General features: G+C 42.3%; 2 protein-coding genes across 9 annotated transcripts in view; one reads left to right on the forward strand and one right to left on the reverse strand.

The window, feature by feature from the left end:
- Window positions 1-13,999, reverse strand: part of DOP1A (DOP1 leucine zipper like protein A) — a 76,899-nt gene extending 62,900 nt beyond the window's left edge. For 3 of the 4 annotated variants that reach the window (XM_072142036.1, XM_072142037.1, XM_072142034.1), the window contains exons 1-2: window positions 13,846-13,999; window positions 5,722-5,912 (exon numbers count right to left, since the gene is read on the reverse strand). In XM_072142036.1, coding sequence (XP_071998137.1) covers window positions 5,722-5,859 — 138 coding nt within the window. In that variant the 5' untranslated portion in view covers window positions 5,860-5,912; window positions 13,846-13,999. Of the gene's footprint in view, window positions 1-5,721; window positions 5,913-13,639; window positions 13,741-13,845 lie in introns of those variants that run through there. The other variant, XM_072142035.1, reaches the window with a different exon arrangement.
- Window positions 13,963-19,088, forward strand: part of UBE3D (ubiquitin protein ligase E3D) — a 131,483-nt gene continuing 126,357 nt past the window's right edge. For 4 of the 5 annotated variants that reach the window (XM_072142046.1, XM_072142047.1, XM_072142045.1 and 1 more), the window contains exon 1: window positions 14,137-14,312. In XM_072142046.1, coding sequence (XP_071998147.1) covers window positions 14,251-14,312 — 62 coding nt within the window. In that variant the 5' untranslated portion in view covers window positions 14,137-14,250. The other variant, XM_072142048.1, reaches the window with a different exon arrangement.

Raw genomic sequence — 19,088 nt, forward strand, 5'->3', positions numbered from 1 at the left:
CACAGGAACCTTCTTTGATATCACTTTCACAATTCTTGCATCCATCGAACTGGCGAGTTTCTGCTTGAAATTCTTTCAATGAATTTAGAATAGCCTGTGATGTCAGAGCTGCTGTTTTGATCTCCCACCCACATAGATCTTATTCTTGAAGATACTCCAAAAGTTCTCTATAGGGTTGCGGTCAGGGGAAGTTGGTGGCCACACTATGAGATTCTCTCCTTTTATGCCCATGACAGCCAATGACACAGAGGTGACTTTGCATGAGATGGTGCATTGTCATGCATGAAGATGATTTTGCTTCGGAAGGCATGATTCTATTTTTGGTACCATGGAAGAAAGTGGTCAGTGAGAAACTGTATGTACTTTGCCGGGGTCATTTTCCCAACTTTGAGAACCCTAAATGGTCTCTCTTCCCATAATTCTGACACAAAACACGACTATGACCTCCTTGCTGACGTGGCAGTCTTGTTGGGACATGGTGGCCATCCACCAATCACACAACAAATACGTAAACGGTGGAGCTAATATTAATCTGTGATGTGGTCTAGGACTGGGAGCTCTCCTTCACTCCCCAAACGCATCATGTGAATAGTGTCCAAAAGCAAAACTGACCACACAAGTTTTCTGGATAAAATCTTCCTTTTACTTCATAATTTCGCGTAAAACATTCACATTTTTTGATAAATATATATATTCACTATGATAAATTTCAAAGAGCTTGCATTTTCATACCACAAGGTAGCGTATGTTAACATATTTGTAAACTTATTTGTAAACTTTCATAAGCATAATCACAGTCCATCCTTTGAATGTCCTTTTAAACAACTCACGTATCCTGGTGCATGAAACTCAAGCAGACACCTTCCGAAAGTGCTGTGACGTCATCCACCAATCACCCACTATTCTATCTATCCAGACCAATTAGGGTTGCACGACACTCATCAGTAAACAAGTCTGTTTGAAAACTAATCTTCACATATGCATGGGCCCACTGTCCTTAACCGTACCCCTATTATCAAGAAAAAGATCCAGGAGGCAGTTCACATCAAACAGCCGCTCCGGGAGGGTATTCTGACATCATGCCAAGAAATTCAAGCAAAAACTCTCCAAAATCTCATAAGTTTAATGGATGCAAGAATTGTGGAGGTGAAGAAGGGTTCCTATGTTACATGTAACTCAGCCTGTTAGGATGTTTAGGATTGATTTCGACGACTGTGACCAAATAATGCTGCAAATTCAACAAATGACCATTTTCAGCTCTATACAACCTATAAAATGCTTTGAAACACTGCTGTGCAGAATAATTTTTAGGGTTTTTTTTTAAAATTTTGAAGAAGATACTGTTATTATTTGAAGGTTTGTTCAATAAAATTTGTCATTTGCATCGGCCATTTAGGAAATTCGGAGATAACTATCATTTGCATAATAATTTGGAACATGTTATATATACTAGGTCAGTGATGGCAAACCATTTAGAGATTGAGTGCCCAAAAATGAGACCCAAAACCCCCTAGCTTTTCCCAAAAAGCCAACACGGCAATTCGGGCAGCAACAAACCTATTTCTACCATACTTTTTGAGCTCCAATCCGACCCTGTCCAAACCTTCTCACTCATCGGAGAGGACCAGGCAGCACAGGATGGGTCACGTTAAAATAGCAGGGCACTAATCGGACTGCTTGAGACTGCAGAAAGATGCCATGTCTGGCAAACTCTGTGCCTGAGAGACAACCCGCGTGCCCACAGAGAGGTCCGAGTGCCATCTCTGGCACCAGTGCCATAGGTTTGCCACCACTGTACTAGGTAAAGGAAATTCTCTTCTTATAGATGATAAACGTGAAGAGATGTACAGCAAAATTACATCAATGTCTTAGATTAAACAGCTAATGGATGGCTTGTAATATCGCTGATCCCTGATAGCTGTAATAATATACCAGAAAGGAATAAAAACAGCCAAAATCATTGCGGTTTTTCTCACACTAAACTTAGAGATGACAGCAAAGACCCAGTAGACTATAGTGTGATCATATTCAATTTACACTACAGATATCAGGGCTATATGGGTAAAGCAAGTTCCATCTGTAAAGACAGAAGAAGAACAGAACTTTCTCGCTGGTATTATTTCTCCTGACAGCAGGGAAAGTTTTTAATTAATAAAGAAGTGTTACTACAATAGAAATGTAATAATATTCTCACATCAGCCATCAGGGATGTCCTGCACACCGTGTACATCATAATCAAAATTCTTCCTAGTAGACATTATCGCTATTGTTGTTACCACATATAAAGCTACGTAGATGGACTTCAATAGGTAAGAGATGCCTGGCTCCGTACACGTTTTGTTTTATTCCTTCCTACAATGGAAGACTACTGTGTGCCTGCTGTACCGTAGCACGTTGGGCACACGTTGGCGCACGCAGAGAGGAGGAGTACTGCTCGCCCCCGCCCCTCTCCATAGACATATATGGCGTCATATTACGGGGTAAGATAGGACATGTGGTGGCCATATACACATCCCCCAACGGCCATGTGAATGTAGCCTAAAAGGAATATGCAAATGAAATATGCAAATACTAGGGTGAGAAAAGGAAAACTATGCCTCTAATGCAAACCTCTCCCCCTACATAAAAGAAGCCTAGTGACAAGACCTGGGATAAAAAACAACCCAGTTAGACCTATTCAAGAAGAATTGACACCCAACCACAGACAGCCCTGTTTCAACATTCATGTGCTCTCACATAGGCAAACCAGTTCCCTGTACACTGAACACTGAAACAGCGCTGTCAATAGTCAGGTATCTACAGTATTTGTTTTGAAAATAGGCAACCTGGTTCGCCTATTATCTCACATCACATCACTAGGCTTCTTGAAAGTCATACTTGAATACTTTTCTACCATGGAAAATGTATCTGCCTATTTCCCCAGCATGCATGCATGATCTTTAAAGGGTTGTCCATCTGACCATAGCTTGTGCCAGTATTGCAGCTCAGCTGCATAGAGATCAATGGAGCTTATTTACAATACCATCTATTACCTATGTTCAGGAGAAGTTTTTATAATAAATCAACCTTACATAAAGACTCCTTACATATGAAAAGGGGGGCTGCAAAGGCAATATCACCATAAGGCCTCATGCACACAAGGGAGCGGCGTGCTAGGTGTTTTTTTCAGCAGCTAGAACACATCCCCATTTACTTCTATGGACCTATGCCCATAGCAGTGGATTCCACGGCCCCAAGCATGAGCTGCCTGCCCGAGCCAGAAATTATGGAGCAGGTCCTATTCCATCCCGTCTTGCAATAATAGATGGACCACAAACAAGGGATCCGGGGGTCCTACTGCTTCCACATTCTGTTTCTCAGCTGCTAGGGACATGCCTATCTGTATGGTCCAAGGATTATGGACGCCTACCAATCTGATATTTAGAACCATGTCCATGAATATATTATCAGAAAACCTGGCATGCCAACATAACATTCACCATACAGAGCTTCCATTATATAATATAATGAAGCAGACTGCTGGCGGAGATACTATGCACTATACATATGAAATGCTTTAATATGTGCCTGTCAGACATGACATGAGGTTGTGATGCACCAATTTTATCACGCAGCACGAGTCACCGACATAAAATTGGCAAATTCTTCAGTTCTTGGCAGTTTACTTTTTTAGACCTATTCTATTTATAGGTTACGTTTAGCCCTAAAAATCCCTTCATAACCATCGGAAGTGAAATGTTTTGATCGTGTGGCATTTACAATTGAGACCCATGCTTTTAACCTGTTTTAATCATACCACGCACATGTAATGGTGTCATGGCTTTAATCCCCACAGGACGCGGCAATATTCAATGTTTGCTTTTCTATTTTTCACTTGCCACCTTCTGAAAGACATGTCATTTTTACTTGTATCTGTGCGAGGAATACCGTATATATTCGAGTATAAGCCGACCCGAGTATAAGCCGGAGCACCTAATTTTACCACCAAAAACTGGGAAAACCTATTGACTCTAGTATAAGCCGAGGGTGGGAAATGCATTGGTCACAGCCTCCCAGCCCCGTGTAGGATATAGCCAGCCCCGTGTAGGATATAGCCAGCCCCGTGTAGGATATAGCCAGCCCCGTGTAGGATATAGCCAGCCCCGTGTAGGATATAGCCAGCCCCGTGTAGGATATAGCCAGCCCCGTGTAGGATATAGCCAGCCCCGTGTAGGATATAGCCAGCCCCGTGTAGGATATAGCCAGCCCCGTGTAGGATATAGCCAGCCCCGTGTAGGATATAGCCAGCCCCTAGTTTGCCTAGCACAAAAAAAAAAATAATAAACTGAGTGCTCAACTTTCCATTGGCCCAGGCAGGTCCTCTGTGGGCTTCAGCTACAGGTCAGCGGCGGCTGACGTCATAGCTGTGTGGCCGGAAAGGCCGAGTTTTTCAACAGATTATTTTGTACTGAAAAACTTGGCTTATACTCAAGTAAAAACGGTAATTCATATGTGGTGAAACTGACAAAAAAAAAAAGTAGCACTATTTTTTTACTGAATTGTTTTTAACCACGTTAAAACAACCCCCTTATTCGCAGGGTCAGTACAATCACAGAGATGCCAAATTTATGTAATGCAAAAAAAACATTGATTCAGACATGGGTTTTCTTTCAGAAAAAACTCTCGACAGTCCAGCCAAATTCCGGAAAAAACTTTTGAGACTTTATTTGGTCAGAATACAAACATCCACAGCATTGTTTCTCGATATTCCCTTACTCAATCCAACGCGTTTCAAACGGATTAACCGTTCTTAATCATGGGTTTTCTTTCCATTGCAGAATTCACCTCATGGGATATTAATTGTTAAATTCTAATAGTACAGCTGGGAGATATAGCTAATGAATTCACTATGAGTACAATTCTGAGGCTCTTCAGAACTGTGAAATCAATGCGATCAGAGCCAGAAGCTCATGGTTTTAACTCCTCCTCAATTATGTAACACCGATTGCTCCACCCCCGGGGCAAAGTAATATCAAAGCAAGAGGCAGATATATAAAGGATTAGCAAGAGGCCAAAAGAGGGAGGGGGAAACACAGACTACAGAGGGAGACTACTGTATAAGATGTGGAAACAGAGAGAAGGGAGCATAAACTGATAATTGAGTCATAGGGGGCATTAAAAAAACAAAATGGGAGGCTGCCTAGAACTGGGGGGCATAGAGAGTTAAGCAGGGGAAATATAGCAAGTTGGGGTGTAGAAAGGTATAAGGGTGAAACAAAGAGAAGGGGTTAACATAAATAGAGGAGAGTTTAGGAAAAACAACATGGGGGGGGGGGGCTAATGGAGAAAAGAGAGGTTGGTTCAAACAAAATGCAGACAAACCTAGGCAGTTATTGTAACACCACCTCCCTGATATTCTCCTGGGGCAGGAACTACACAAGACTCATACAAGTTTACGCTATTGTCCATGAATATGACCTGAATGTGAAAGCCCGAAAACTCGTAGGTCCGCCTACTTTTTGTATTGTCTTTTTGGATGTGCATCCAGATTTAAATATGACGGAATAACGGAATTTTCTATTTTTAACCATATTTACTGTATCTACTGCAGATTCAAGCACAGAAGCCAACACGGTAATCTCTTTTTTTCGTGTGCTGTGTACATCACTGAAGTGTGGCTTTTGTTACAACAAGAATACAGTGAGGGGACTTTACTTTTCCTTATTACAGGGATACACCTACCTTGTTTAGCTTGCCCAGGGCAGAGATGAGATCAGCCCATTCACTGGAGTACTCAAAGTTCTTCAGCGCCTTGTCCACTGCCGCCACATAGTTTCTATACTTGGAGTCACTCAGTAACTCCACTTCTTCCGTGTTCATTCTCCCTTCACGTCCCACTAGAGACCAGCTTTATACTCAGCAGAAACCATCACCTGCAAACAAAAGAGGCAAATATCAAGTCTGGCTGTAGTAAAGGTACACAGGGAGCGTCCAGACATAGCAATGCTGGAAGGAGAGCATTGATTTCTGCTAAGTTTGAAGGACATCCCCTAGGTTGAAAGTGAAGTTATGATGAAGATAGAGTGAACCTTCAATAAAACATGGTAGGTTAAGCACAAAGATCGCCTACGCGTTTCCAGCTGTTACAGCTCTTAGTCATGGCTGAATAATATAAAAATCGCTTAAAACTTTAAAGGACAAATCTACCAATAGGGTTTGGCGGTGTGTGAGGGTCATGTGATGCACCACGTCATAGAAGGGCGTGTGTGAACCACATGATCATCCCGTCACGGAAGGTGAGTCTTAGTTATAGACTGATAACACTGTTCGTTAACCCTAGAAAAGATTATTAACTATATGTTGAAAAAATAACACAACTAAAGAAAACATGTTAAATACCACAAAAATATCACCAAAATAACTGGGATACGAGAAGGATCGGAATTACATGTATTCAGTATCGAGAAAAAAGTTTAACTGCAAAGACATACATTAATGAAATCAACTTATTATTGGAGAAACATATTCAAATATGCATACAAAAAGTTCAATAAAAATATGTAAGATCCGTCTTGAAATTTAAACCTAGAGGGAATCTAGTGCCCAGTTTGAAGATCCATAGGGCTTCCCTCTGCAATAATAATTTTCTTTTGTCACCTCCTCTTTTGGGGGGTAGATCTTTTCTATGCCATAGAAGCGTAAGGATGAGGTGACCCCTGCATGTACAGTGGCAAAATGTTTTGACGCCCCTGACATATTTATTTGTGTTGATTTTGTACTATCTCTTAAAATGTTCTGCAATTCTTGTTTTAAGTTTGCATGTAGTCGAACCTATGTATAATAGATTGCATGTAATACACTCTATAACATAAATCACAAAGGTGGAATCACAATTAATAAATGATTTGATGTAAAATCTCTCAGACGAATTCGTTGGAGAAAAATGTGTTATCAGTCTATAACTAAGACTCACCTTCCGTGACGGGATGATCATGTGGTTCACACACGCCCTTCTATGAAGTGGTGCATCACATGACCCCCAAACCCTATTGGTAGATTTGTCCTTTAAAGTTTTAAGCGATTTTTATATTATTCAGCCATGACTAAGAGCTGTAACAGCTCGAAACGCGTATGCGATCTTTGTGCTTAACCTACCATGTTTTATTGAAGAACCAAATAAAGACTAAAGTTTTATCCGGAAGTGCCGCGGTTTCTTCTTCGGATTGTCTTCATTTCTACACCTGCGATCCTAGCAGGCAACGCGGATGCACTCCCAGTGTGTTGGATACACGCGAAAATATCTATTTCCAGTATTTCCAGCAGCCATTTACATTGAACCAGGTGAGCTGCACGAACATTTATTTTTCTATTACGTGTTGTGCCATAGAGTGAACCTTGTCTGGTTACTTCTGCTACATCTCTGATCAGGGCCGCCATCAGAGAAGTACTGTAGTAGGGGGCTTGGATTTCAGGGGCCCCCACAAAACTGGCATATATGGGGTCCCAAAATTCCCATTTTATAGGCTATGAGTTTTACATGGTATAACGAAAAGATTGGGACGGTGAAATACATTGTTAAATACACATCGGATCGAAAGACTAAAAATATGTGTCAAATATTTTTATCTATCCAAAGATACTAAACTCAGCCTCCTACCTCCACCCCCTGGTACCCCTGGGGGTGGGGAACATTAAAACTCTTAAATCACAATCTTAATTTTTTGGGGCAGATTTGGATTTTACAGAAAAAAATTTACATTTATTGACCCAGGTGACAGATGGCGCTATAAATACCAAAAAAAAAAAAAAATGTTGAAAAAGGGGATGTATTGATACATCAGATCCAAAATCTAAAAATAGATATATGGAATATTATCCTAAAAGCTTTCCAATGCCCTCTTCATGCACCCGCTTCCGCACAATGACATGAGGGATCGTCATGGTGCGGCAAGGGGGTTAAACCATGACGTTCATGGCCATTGACCTTATCCCTAAATGGTTCCTCTTCATTGCTGCAATGTTAAAAAATCAGTTTGTAAACTTATATGTAAACTATATGAAGACCTGCATATTAAGTGGTCCTTCCTGATTAACAGGTCTCACTGCAACAGAATATGCTGCTATATGGAACATTGAAAGAAAACTCTGGCCACTTCATGTGACGTCATTTAAGGTCCTGTTACATTTGCACAGTCTACCGGATGACATGAAATCAAATCATGACTCCATTGAGGCATATGGAGGAATCCACGGAGGTTGCTGTGATCATGCCATGTCCTCAGATACATAGATAGGGTGCAAACTGGGTAAAGGACCTTAGATGACATCACCCTGGTCACATGACACGCTGAGAAGAGGACACGCCCACTCTGATGCCATGTAATATAAGATAAAGTTGATTAATAGGTTTATGAGGGAAACAATATTTAGCAAAGAGAAGGGTGTCAGTTAGTTCATAGGATATGGGAACCTGTCACCATTTGTATTTGTGAAAATATGGTGACAGGTTCCCTTTATGTTAATCAAGCTCTCCAATGTGTGAGAGGCAAGGAGATTTGCATAAAACCATCCCCCGAAGAGAACAGAAAACTACAACAGTCCACATTGTCATACCTGGGTCACACAACATAGTTTCTACATAAAAAATTTGAATTCCTCCCCCCCCCCAAAGAAATATTTGTAACATATTTCTTAGTTTTTTGATCCGATTTGTACTTTTTGAGATATCCCCATTTTCAAACAATTTTTAATCAATTTAGATTTTTGGCAATTACAGAGCCATCTGTCATTTAAAATGACTTGAATCGTAAATTCAATGTAATTTTTCCTGGGGAATCCAAATCTGCAATAAAAAAATGGCGATTCCCATTTGAGACTTGAGGCCCCTCCCCCAACCCTAAACCCAAGGGGTGAGGATTTTAGAGCGAGTCTGGTGTCATTGAATAGATTTTTAAACACATATATTTTTATTTTTTCAATCCAATGTCTATTTCAGAAGATATTCAACCATCCTGACCTTTTTCTTATACCCTCTATATCTGAAAATGATTAGCAATGAAAATCCAGAACATAAACTGACATGTTGCAGAGCTTCTGAAAATCTGCACAATATAGTAATGAATAGTATAACAAATAAGCAAGGTTTGAGGTACTGTACATTAGTTTCTTGGAAAGGCTGAGTTCACATCACGTTAATTGACATTCGTTGTAAGGACACTTCAGGAGGATTTCGACGTGTCCTTACAACGTATGGCACAGACTGTATGCCTATACACTATATGCCTATGCAGGGGGATACGTCTCCTGGAGACACCCGCCAACCCCTGAATTCATACATCGCTTGGCAGGGCTGCGGCTCCCTCTCGCAGCATGGGACAGGAAGGTGGCAGAGGCGTGCATAATAAGCAGCCCGTAGCGTCAGACATCCCTCCATGCTGCCATTTATAAGTTTCTTTTCCAAGTGATTCTGGAGTGTCAAGACTAGTGAGAGACAGCACCGGGATCAACATCAAGAAGAAGTATTTGGACAGGTTTTATTTTTAAATGGTAGATTTCCTTTAAAGGCATGCACAATGTTTTTATATACAATAGGAAATCCTGCTGTTTTCTAATATGCATGCAGATACATTTCTGCTTATGTTAATCACATTCCAATTAGCCGTTAAAAAGAAAAAAAAAAAAAAAATCACAGCACAGCAAGAGAAGAATGTGGTACCAAAGGTCACGTCATGTGTTTGTTGGGTCACATGACTGACGTCACCTTTAGAACATTCCACGGGATGTATTTCTATGGAATTATCTATGAGCTGCGCCAACAGGAACTTACTGCCCTGTATTACAAAAATATACTAGCAGAAAACATTACTGTATATTGTTCCTATTCACTGTATAAAGGAAGGTAAAAAGCGGACAACCCCTTTTAGTTTCCACATCATGCTCTGCATAGATTTATAGTATCTTGAACTACCACAGTAATACAGGCGGTCCCCTACTTAAGGACACCCGACTTACAGACAACCCAAAGTTACAGACGGACCCCTCTGCCCACTGTGATCTCTGGTGAAGCTCTCTGGATGCTTTACTATAGTCCCAGACTACAATGATCAGCTGTAAGATGTCTGTAGTGAAGCTTTATTGATAATTCTTGGTCCAATTACAGCGAAAATTTTAAAACTCCAATTGTCACTGGGGCAAAAGAAAAAAAATTGTCTAGAACTTCCATTATAAAATATACAGTTTCAACTTACATACAAATTCAACTTAAGAACAAACCTCCGGACCCTATCTTGTATGTAACCCGGGGACTGCCTGTACACACCTCAGAGCTGTCACTCAGATCTCCACCTGGGAGCCCCAGTGCTGTAACAGGTTATTAATACAATGTGTCATCAGACCTTTGTACACAGTCTGGTTATTCAGGTTATTGTCTCCACCAGATCATAAAATCTTTACCAGGTCTAGATAAAAAGCAGTGAAGTCATGAGCACATGATCACTGTGGTCATGAATACCAATAGTTGAAACCATGTACAGTAATGGCCGGGAGCCCAAGGTGGAGAAGCACTAACAGTTGGATGTTCTAACCCAGAAAAAGTAATTAAAAAAATGTGTTACTGCAACACATTAATATGGCGGGGTCTGGCCTGAAGGGGGTACATTGGTGGTTGTCAGCCACAGTAGGTTGTGCACCCTTTGTTTACTACATGATGCAAGATTACCATAATTGCCTCAATTTGCTTTTTAAGATTATTTTCTTACACAAATAGCTGTCTATTAAAGGGAACCTACCACCACGATTCTACCTATAAAGGTAGATCGGGTGGTAGGTGGATGAATGGAACGTGAGGATAGCCCTTTTTTTGAGCTAATCCTCACGTCCCGGCTATCTTTTAGTAAACTTTAATAAGCGGGTATGTAAATTTTTTTAAGAGGCTACTGGGGCGTGAAGTAGCCGGACATGAGGCTACACGTCGCGGCTACTCCACGCCCCAGTAGCCTCTTTTCTCCGCCTACCATTTCATCTTCGGCTACGAGGAGCTGCGCGCCCTCGTCCGTGTACCCGGCATTCTGCGCATGCGCAGAAGTGCCGGCCTCGGAGCTATGAGCGCGCAACCGAAGGCCATTACGAGGAGCTGCGTGCAGAAGATGAAATGGTAGGTGGAGAAAAGAGGCTACTGGGGGGTGGAGTAGCCATAACGTGTAGCCTCATGTCCGGCTACTCCACGCCCCAATAGCCGCTTAAAAAAATTTACATATCCATCAAAAATGGAGAGAGAGAAACATTTTTTCCCCTGCTGGAAAAATGTTGGTGCAACCTCCGTCACCGAGATTCTTACTCTCTACTGATACTGACCCCCCTATAATGAGAACAGAATCCACTGTATAATTGGAGCAATATTGCCTTGTCCTCTGATAATCCCACAGAAATGAATGAAGCAGTGGTCATACACTTCTACCCTACCCTTCACATAAGCTCTGGCACCCCTATTCTCACAATAGCTGGGGATTATTGTAGTCAGAGGACCCTTAGAGATCAAACACTTGGCCCTATAGTGTATTAATAAATTAGCCCATGTAAAGTAACCTGCCCAGTGTGACAATGTCATATGAGGAGGGTCACCATAAAATCATGTGGAAGTCTAAAGACAAAGCACATTGGAAGAGCACAGAGTCTGCCATGATACAATGACAGTGGATGGGGCATGGCCTCTCCATTGTGTGAGCCCCTATCGGGTGCTAGTGCTCTTTTTTAAAATTACACGAGTACTGTGTTTCTAGTAGCCACAGTACATAAGTTATAGCTGTGGAGGGGTCTGGTCCTTCCCTTCTCTCCCCCTCGTGCTCCTTCCTTTCCATCCTTCACCTTACCCTATTTCCCCTCTTTATCTTTACCCCCTTTTTTTTTTTTATCCCCCCCACCCAATCCTGTTCTAACATAATTTTGATAAATCACCTGTTACAAGTGCACCTCATCTCTTTCTGAGGTAGCTCGGATTCCGTTACTAATTTGATAAATGTTTGATACTGAGTTGGATACTGGACCATATATAATTGTAAAAGTTGGATTATTTTTGTCTTCTAATCGCTCCCAAAGAGCGTGGTTTGTTAAAATTCAATTTAAAAATTGAAAGTTAAAGCTGTGGAGTCCGAGTCGTGCAGTTGGAGACCAATTAGTTGGATTTGGAGTTGTGATAAAATGAACCGACTGAATACACAAATATATAATAAATTATAAAACTTATGAAATTTCCTTGAAATGTTTGTTCTGCTCCTGATCTAAAGCTTTAGGCTGGGGTTAACAACATCTATTGGTCCAAGGGCTGCATTTTCTTAGCTCAACTTTAAAGGGCCGCACCTTTAACTAGTACCCTAGATGCACCAACAACCACAGTACAGCAATAAATACCACCCCAGAAAGCAAATACATACATTAAGAGCAGACAATAATAGTGGAGACCACAGAGCAGGTAATAACAGTACTAGAGACCACATAGCAGGCTTAAAATACTGGAGATCCCAGAGCATAAAACTACTCATACTGGTGGATCCCAGAGCAAACAGAAAAAAATAAACCCTCTTCTGGCTCCCAGCACCAAAATGCAGCTTCTTCTCTCCTCCATGTGTCGCAGAGCTGTGCCAGGAACAGTACAGTATGGCTGACAAGCACTTACCACTCCAGGGTCCCCTCCTGCTCTTAGAGCTGCTCTGCTCTGGGTCCTGACAATGACACATACAACCAGTGTCAGGACACAGAGCAGAGTGACTGGAGAGGAGCTTGGATCGGTGGGGATGTCTCAGCTGCACTGAACGCTAACAGTTGGCTACCAGCAATGAATGTTTAATAAGTTATGGAAGAGCACAGAACGCAACGCAAAGCTTGATAGGTCGCATGTGGCCCCTTGCTGCGGGTTGTGCACCCATGATGCCCCTTTTAGGTCAGAAGAATGTGGCTGCACTTTATGTACATGCTCAGGGGTGAAGCTTCTCTGTTACAAAATAGAGGCAATAGTCACAGTGAAGGAATGTCCACTGTCATGTCAGAACTGCAAAAGTGACCAGGAAAACAGGGATGTGGAGTCAGTCAAGGACCATTTTAGTGGAGTTGGAGTTAGGGAAATTGAGGTATCGGAAGTTTGGCTTACCGCCTCCACAGCCCTGTAAAAAAAAGAGAGTGCCTTTTCTACAGGTAAGAAATTGTGACTGATTATTCACCAATAAAATTCAGAGAGTGGTGAGTTATGACGATGCTCCAAGAGCTGATGACATCATTTAATAAATGCAGATTTTTTTTTGTTCAAGAATAAAGTTGCATTTCTTTTGTGGGAAAAATAAGACATCCCAAGAAACGCAGTATTTTTTGAGACCAGAAGCAGAGTTTATCCTTTTATCTGGGTCATAAGGTGTTTCATACCCAAGATCCACGTATAAGGAACACATCAGAATGACCCGTTTGTACCCTACCACCCGTGACCCCTATTTTCTCATCCTTTGTCACACACATCTGGTTGAGGTCTAGAAGACTCCCAGATCCACCCACACATGGCACCATTATATGAATGGAATATGCCCCCTGTCATATGACATTCACCCCACACAAAGATGACCCTCATGTGCGGTGCAGCCAGCTGCTTCTTGGAGAAGAGACCTGTCACTCAGCTCACCATGTCATACACAGACATAGATCAGCTGCCCCATCCCAGGGTCACACATGTCTCGTATACACAGCCCCCGGTAGTGGAAGCTTCTGCAGCCCGGCCTCCCCGCAGAGATGGAGACTGCCCGAAGACCACCACATCCTAGGAAGATTCCCCGGTGACCTCTGCACCCGGAGAGGGCAGCCTCCATACTAGCATCACAGGGATCTCACCTGAGCATAGAGGGACCGCAGGCTGCCCGGCTGACAGCTCCCGGCATGCAACGGAAATCCTACCCATAGATTGAAGGGGGGGGGGCTATGCGTGACGTCAGAAGGATGCGACAGGAAGCAAGCAGTGTGTTTACATGGGATAACCGCCGCCATATTTGAGACTGGAACAGTGCCAGGACTTAAGCGTTAGTTCTGAATATATTGCGTTTTATTTTAGTTTAATGTATTTCATCATGAAGAGTCTTGATGCCAACGTGGGCACGTAGAAGCATCGGCACTGTTGGGGTAGGATGTGCTCTTTATATTTCTTAGAGCTACCGTAGAAACATGTGCTTCTAGTAAGCTGTAGATAGGCGGCGCCGTAGATCTACGCGGTCCCGGAACGGCGGCTCCCGGACACCGAAGATGGGCACGAACATGAGGCTGGAGATCAGGAGGGGCATGCAGAGCGCTATTCTCATCCTCAGGTAGGTTACAGGGCGCCTGGGTTGTACATTGTATCCGGTGTCTCTACCTCCCAAACCAAGACCAGAGCTTCCAGGCTGTCTCACGTTTCCATTCACTGACAGCAATCCGTCACTGGGGAAGTGAAACACTTTACCTAAGAAATAAGATCCATACAGTGTATGCTGATGAAATAAGATGAACATCAAGAGTCAGGATATTATGACATTGGCTCAGACACCTGTCACAAAATGTGATGGATTTTTTTGTTATAAATACATATTTGCCAATTTAATAGCACAAAAAGATGGACAGATGTTGAAACATAATCACTACACCATGTCGTATGTATGTCTGCATTTACATAGTCAGCTCTCAACTTCATGTTTGATCCGACCTCTGTTACCCGGGGTCCTCCACCCAGTTTCATCTATTATCCCACCCAAGTAACTTTTACCATGCCACCGGAATGTCTGTTTTATGCCAGCCTCTTATTCCCAATTTCCAGTTTTGCTTCCAGCTCTACCAACTCAATCCCCCCCCCCCCAATAATATTGTAAACTTATTAGTGCCGACTACACACAATCTGATGTCACCTGAGAGTTCTCCTGATACACTTATTCTATGCATTATTTTACAGTTCTTTAACAATAGGCATGTAGGATTCTGCATAGACTGACTTCTGACTGGCAGTTTGGATGTCAACTACATAGTAGGTTGCAGAATGCCATTCAATATCGAAGGTGCCAGCTCCCGATTAAGATGGATTACATCTCTATGCTATCCTATAGTATACTGACACACTGTGGAAATTGTATCATACACCAGTGCTTGTCCTCCAGCGTATGATGAAATCCCCGCCCCTCTAGATACAACTTCTTGTGTTTAGGTCTCCTGATGTATCCTGCAGGGCGGCTAAATTTCATTTGTGAAAGTTCACTATCTGCATCGACTACGTTGGGCAGAAACGTCCCACGCCAGCCCACTCCATCATTTGCTAGACATCATTCACGCCCCCTTGGCAGGCGTATACCCCTTGACCAATCATAGCCATAGCTAATTACAAAGGTTCCCAATCCTACATTATGTCCTGGTCGCAGGCTGAACACGGACTTAAAGTCCGTTCATCTCTATTTCTAAGATGTTTCGTCACCCATTTTACTAACATCTATTTAGCACATAATGACGTGGGTGTGAAATAAAACGGACACCGATGCATCAAGGACGCAACATGGATACCACATGCATTGCAAATGTATGCATTTTTTGTGGACGCTCAAAGGACAAGCTAATCTGCTTTTAATAAGCCTTTAAATTATTTGGTTTTGTATCGGAAAATAACTAAAATTGGGTCAGTTTATTTCCTCATATCTGAGCTATGGATGTGTGAAAATGGACAAAACCAAGACAGGCTGAGTATTTCAATTTTAATATTTCATTGGTAACCCAGAATCCATACTCTGGAATACTTTTAAATAAAATGCTTAGGCTGCGTTCACAAAATGATGGAGATTTATCAAACACTGGTGCATCATATGGCCGTGTTTGTTGTTCCCCTCAACTCTTTGGTCACACCAGATAGGCCCTTTTGATGTATCCATCACCCGACCATCCAGCAGAGCACTTCTATGCCAGGCCTTGCAAAGTGTAGATGTGCACACAGTTACGCAGCGCTGCACAGAGCTTCCCAAATCGGTCCCTGTCCCTAATGGGGCTCACAATCTAATCAACCTACCATTATGTTTCGGAGTATGGGAGGAAACCCACACAAACATGGAGAGAACATACAAATTCTTTGCAGATGTTGATCCTGGGACTTGAACCCAGGTCCCCAGCGCTGCAAGGCTGTAATGATAACCCACCGTGCTACTAAGTGTAGAGTTGCAAAATAACAGCTGTGGCGCCAGTGTGGGGCATCCGAAGCTAACCCACTCCCTGGCCCGATGACATGCCCCACTGTGCATCCCTGCAGGGGGGAAATAGTAGCCAGTACAACCCTCAGTAAATCTATCCCTGTGTGTTTGTTGCTACTTACCACATGCTGGCATTTTGCTCAAAAGGCATATGCATTCAGTGATGCCTTTCTCTCAATGACATACTAAGCTCAGTCCAGCGATACAATTCTCTGAGCAGGAAATTTCTCCAGTGAAAGTAGTTTCTTGAACCAAAGAGAGTATTCACGTCATACCTGGTTTAAAGGAAACCTACCATTTGATTTCATACATTATGAAGCAAACATTCCTTGAGAATGCTGTAGCTACACTATTGAGGATCATATATTGGTTACCCCTTAAAGAGAACCCGTCATGCAAAATAACCCCTCTAATCTAAATAGATTTTCATAAACTACCATTAGAGAGCATTGCCTCTATCCCTTCATTGTCCCTCTACATGCCTGTAAACCTGAGCAATGAGGTCCTAAAGCTGTATGCAAATGACCTGTGAAATGTCCAATGAAGCATTGGCATATTCAAGCTGTCCACCTTATTCATGAGTGGGAGGCGAAACAAATTTTACTTTCCCATGATGTTATTTATTATAACATGCCATGTAGTGGGAAGCCGGAAAAAAATTCCAAATGTGGAAAAATTGAAAAAAAACGTGTGTGCGTCACTTTCTTGTGGGCTCAGTTTTTACGACTTTCACTGTGCACTCCAAATAACACCTCTACTTTATTCTTTGGTTCGGTATTCTTTAATATAGCGGTGGTTCCAAATTTATATAGGTTTTATTGCGTTTTAATACATTTTCAAAAATTAAACGAGTGTGTACAAAAAAGAAAAACAATTTTTGACATCTTCTGATGCTAATAACTTTTTCATACTTTGGAGTACGAAGCTGTGTGATATGTCATTTTTTGCGAAATGAGCCGACATTTTCATTGCTACCATTTTGAGGACTGTGCAACATTTTGATAATTTTTTATTACATTTTTTATGTCATGTAAAAAGGGGTAAAAAGTCGTTTTTCGGACATTTGGGCGCCATTTCCCGTCTCGGTGATCACTGCCGGCCATAACCGGTTTTTTTGATAGATCAGGCTTACCTAATGTGTCCTGATTTTTACTGTTTATTAGGTTTTATATCAGTTCTAGGGAAAGGGGGGGGGGTAATTTGAACTTTTAATATTTTATTCTTTTACATTTTTAAACTTTTTTTTTTTTCACCATTTCTTAGGCCATCTAGGGTACATTAACCCTAGATGATCAGATCGTTCCTACCATATACTGCAATACAACTGTATCGCAGTATATGGCATTTCTGCACACTATACATTACAATGAGCCACAGGCTGGTGTGAGCCCCCTCTGGCTAGATCTGCTTTTCTTTTAGCTTCCTATGCCTGTTTTTTTGTTTTGTTTTTATAGAAAAAAAGGCTTTAATAATTCAGCATTTTAGCCTGAGGGGCTCTGGACTCAATAGCTGTTCATGGATCCTGAAGCCCTTTGGGCTCATTTGCATATTTATTGAAGCAAGGACATAAAAGAGCCGATTCTGCCAGAGGAGGCTCACACCAGCATGGAAGTGTGCTTGGTTTACAGTACCTTATCATGGTGGTAGATTTCCTTTTAAATGTTAATACTGAGATTGGAATACCCTTTTAATTTATGTTCTATTTATTGGTTAATAAAATTTTAGTTTATATTGGTAACCAAAGTTAATAAATGCATTGTGCTGAAATTTTAACCACAATATTGTGTGTCTGGAGTATTTATTTAATTATTGTGGGACTTTTGGCGGCAATCTTTCTCTCTAGTTTGCGGGACACCCGGGTCACATGACCAATGTCGCATGTCATTATGAGCCGTGAGCCATGTGATCTGGCAGTGTGTTGTGATCAGGAGGCCGTACACTCATTACTGTATGCCTCTTCATGAACACGGCTCCCATAGTGTGCGGGTATCCGTGGAATTCTCTTCAGACCAATGAAATGAGAGTGGTTATCACACAGTGGGTGTGCATACTATAATGACTGCACAGCTGCCTGATATGCCGGAAGTCTGCCTGCTACACACAGAATAGAAAGTCTACCAGGCTAATTACAATGTGGTGACACTATTAGAGACTAGTTCTTTACCAGAATCATTTGTTTTTTTTATTACTAGCCAAGGCCCCAACCCCTTTAACTACACACATCGTTTGTTCATTCTGTGTAGTTAATACACAAGGAATTAATCGCATAACTTTGTAAGTTTAAAATGTTCTCAGTTGTAGCGGGGTCAGTTTTAATGTGACAGAGTCCATAGACACAGACAGGCTTGACAGCAGAAATGCGGTTCCCTTGCGGCTTTTATTGGCAGCCAAAACAATGCAGCTTTACAGGCAAGTAAAATAAAACAAAGCGGGGAAACAAAAACGGGCTCGTCTGAGCACTACCTGTACATCAGCAGGTCCCTCTCTAGCAAAGCAGCGTACTCACAGCGGCTAGTGACACCTGGCTGGCAAGCCTTCCAGAGCAATGTCTCTCACACAGAGCTCCAGCCCAGGATACAGCTCTGGGATAAAACCCCTTCTCCCAGCTGCACCTGGTAATTAGGGCTGTGCAGTCTCTGGTCAGTGCATTAACCCTTTACCTCCGGTATGGAAGTGCAACATCCCCCACCGGGGCCTAGCCCTTGAGGTGAGGCCTGGAGACAGCCGAGGCCCGCGGTACCGGAGTGGCTGGCGGTTGCGGCCTAAGCACGCTATTGTCACGGTGCTTGGTACGGGGGAACCGGAGGGCTGTCCTACAGCCTGGCAGGTCTCCAGCAGGGTGGTGTTGGCAAGAAATGATGAGGGAGCGGCTGCTATAGCGGATCT

The sequence above is a fragment of the Engystomops pustulosus genome, chromosome 3 (assembly GCF_040894005.1).
Source record: "Engystomops pustulosus chromosome 3, aEngPut4.maternal, whole genome shotgun sequence".
In the NCBI taxonomy this organism is placed as follows: Eukaryota; Metazoa; Chordata; class Amphibia; order Anura; family Leptodactylidae; genus Engystomops; species Engystomops pustulosus.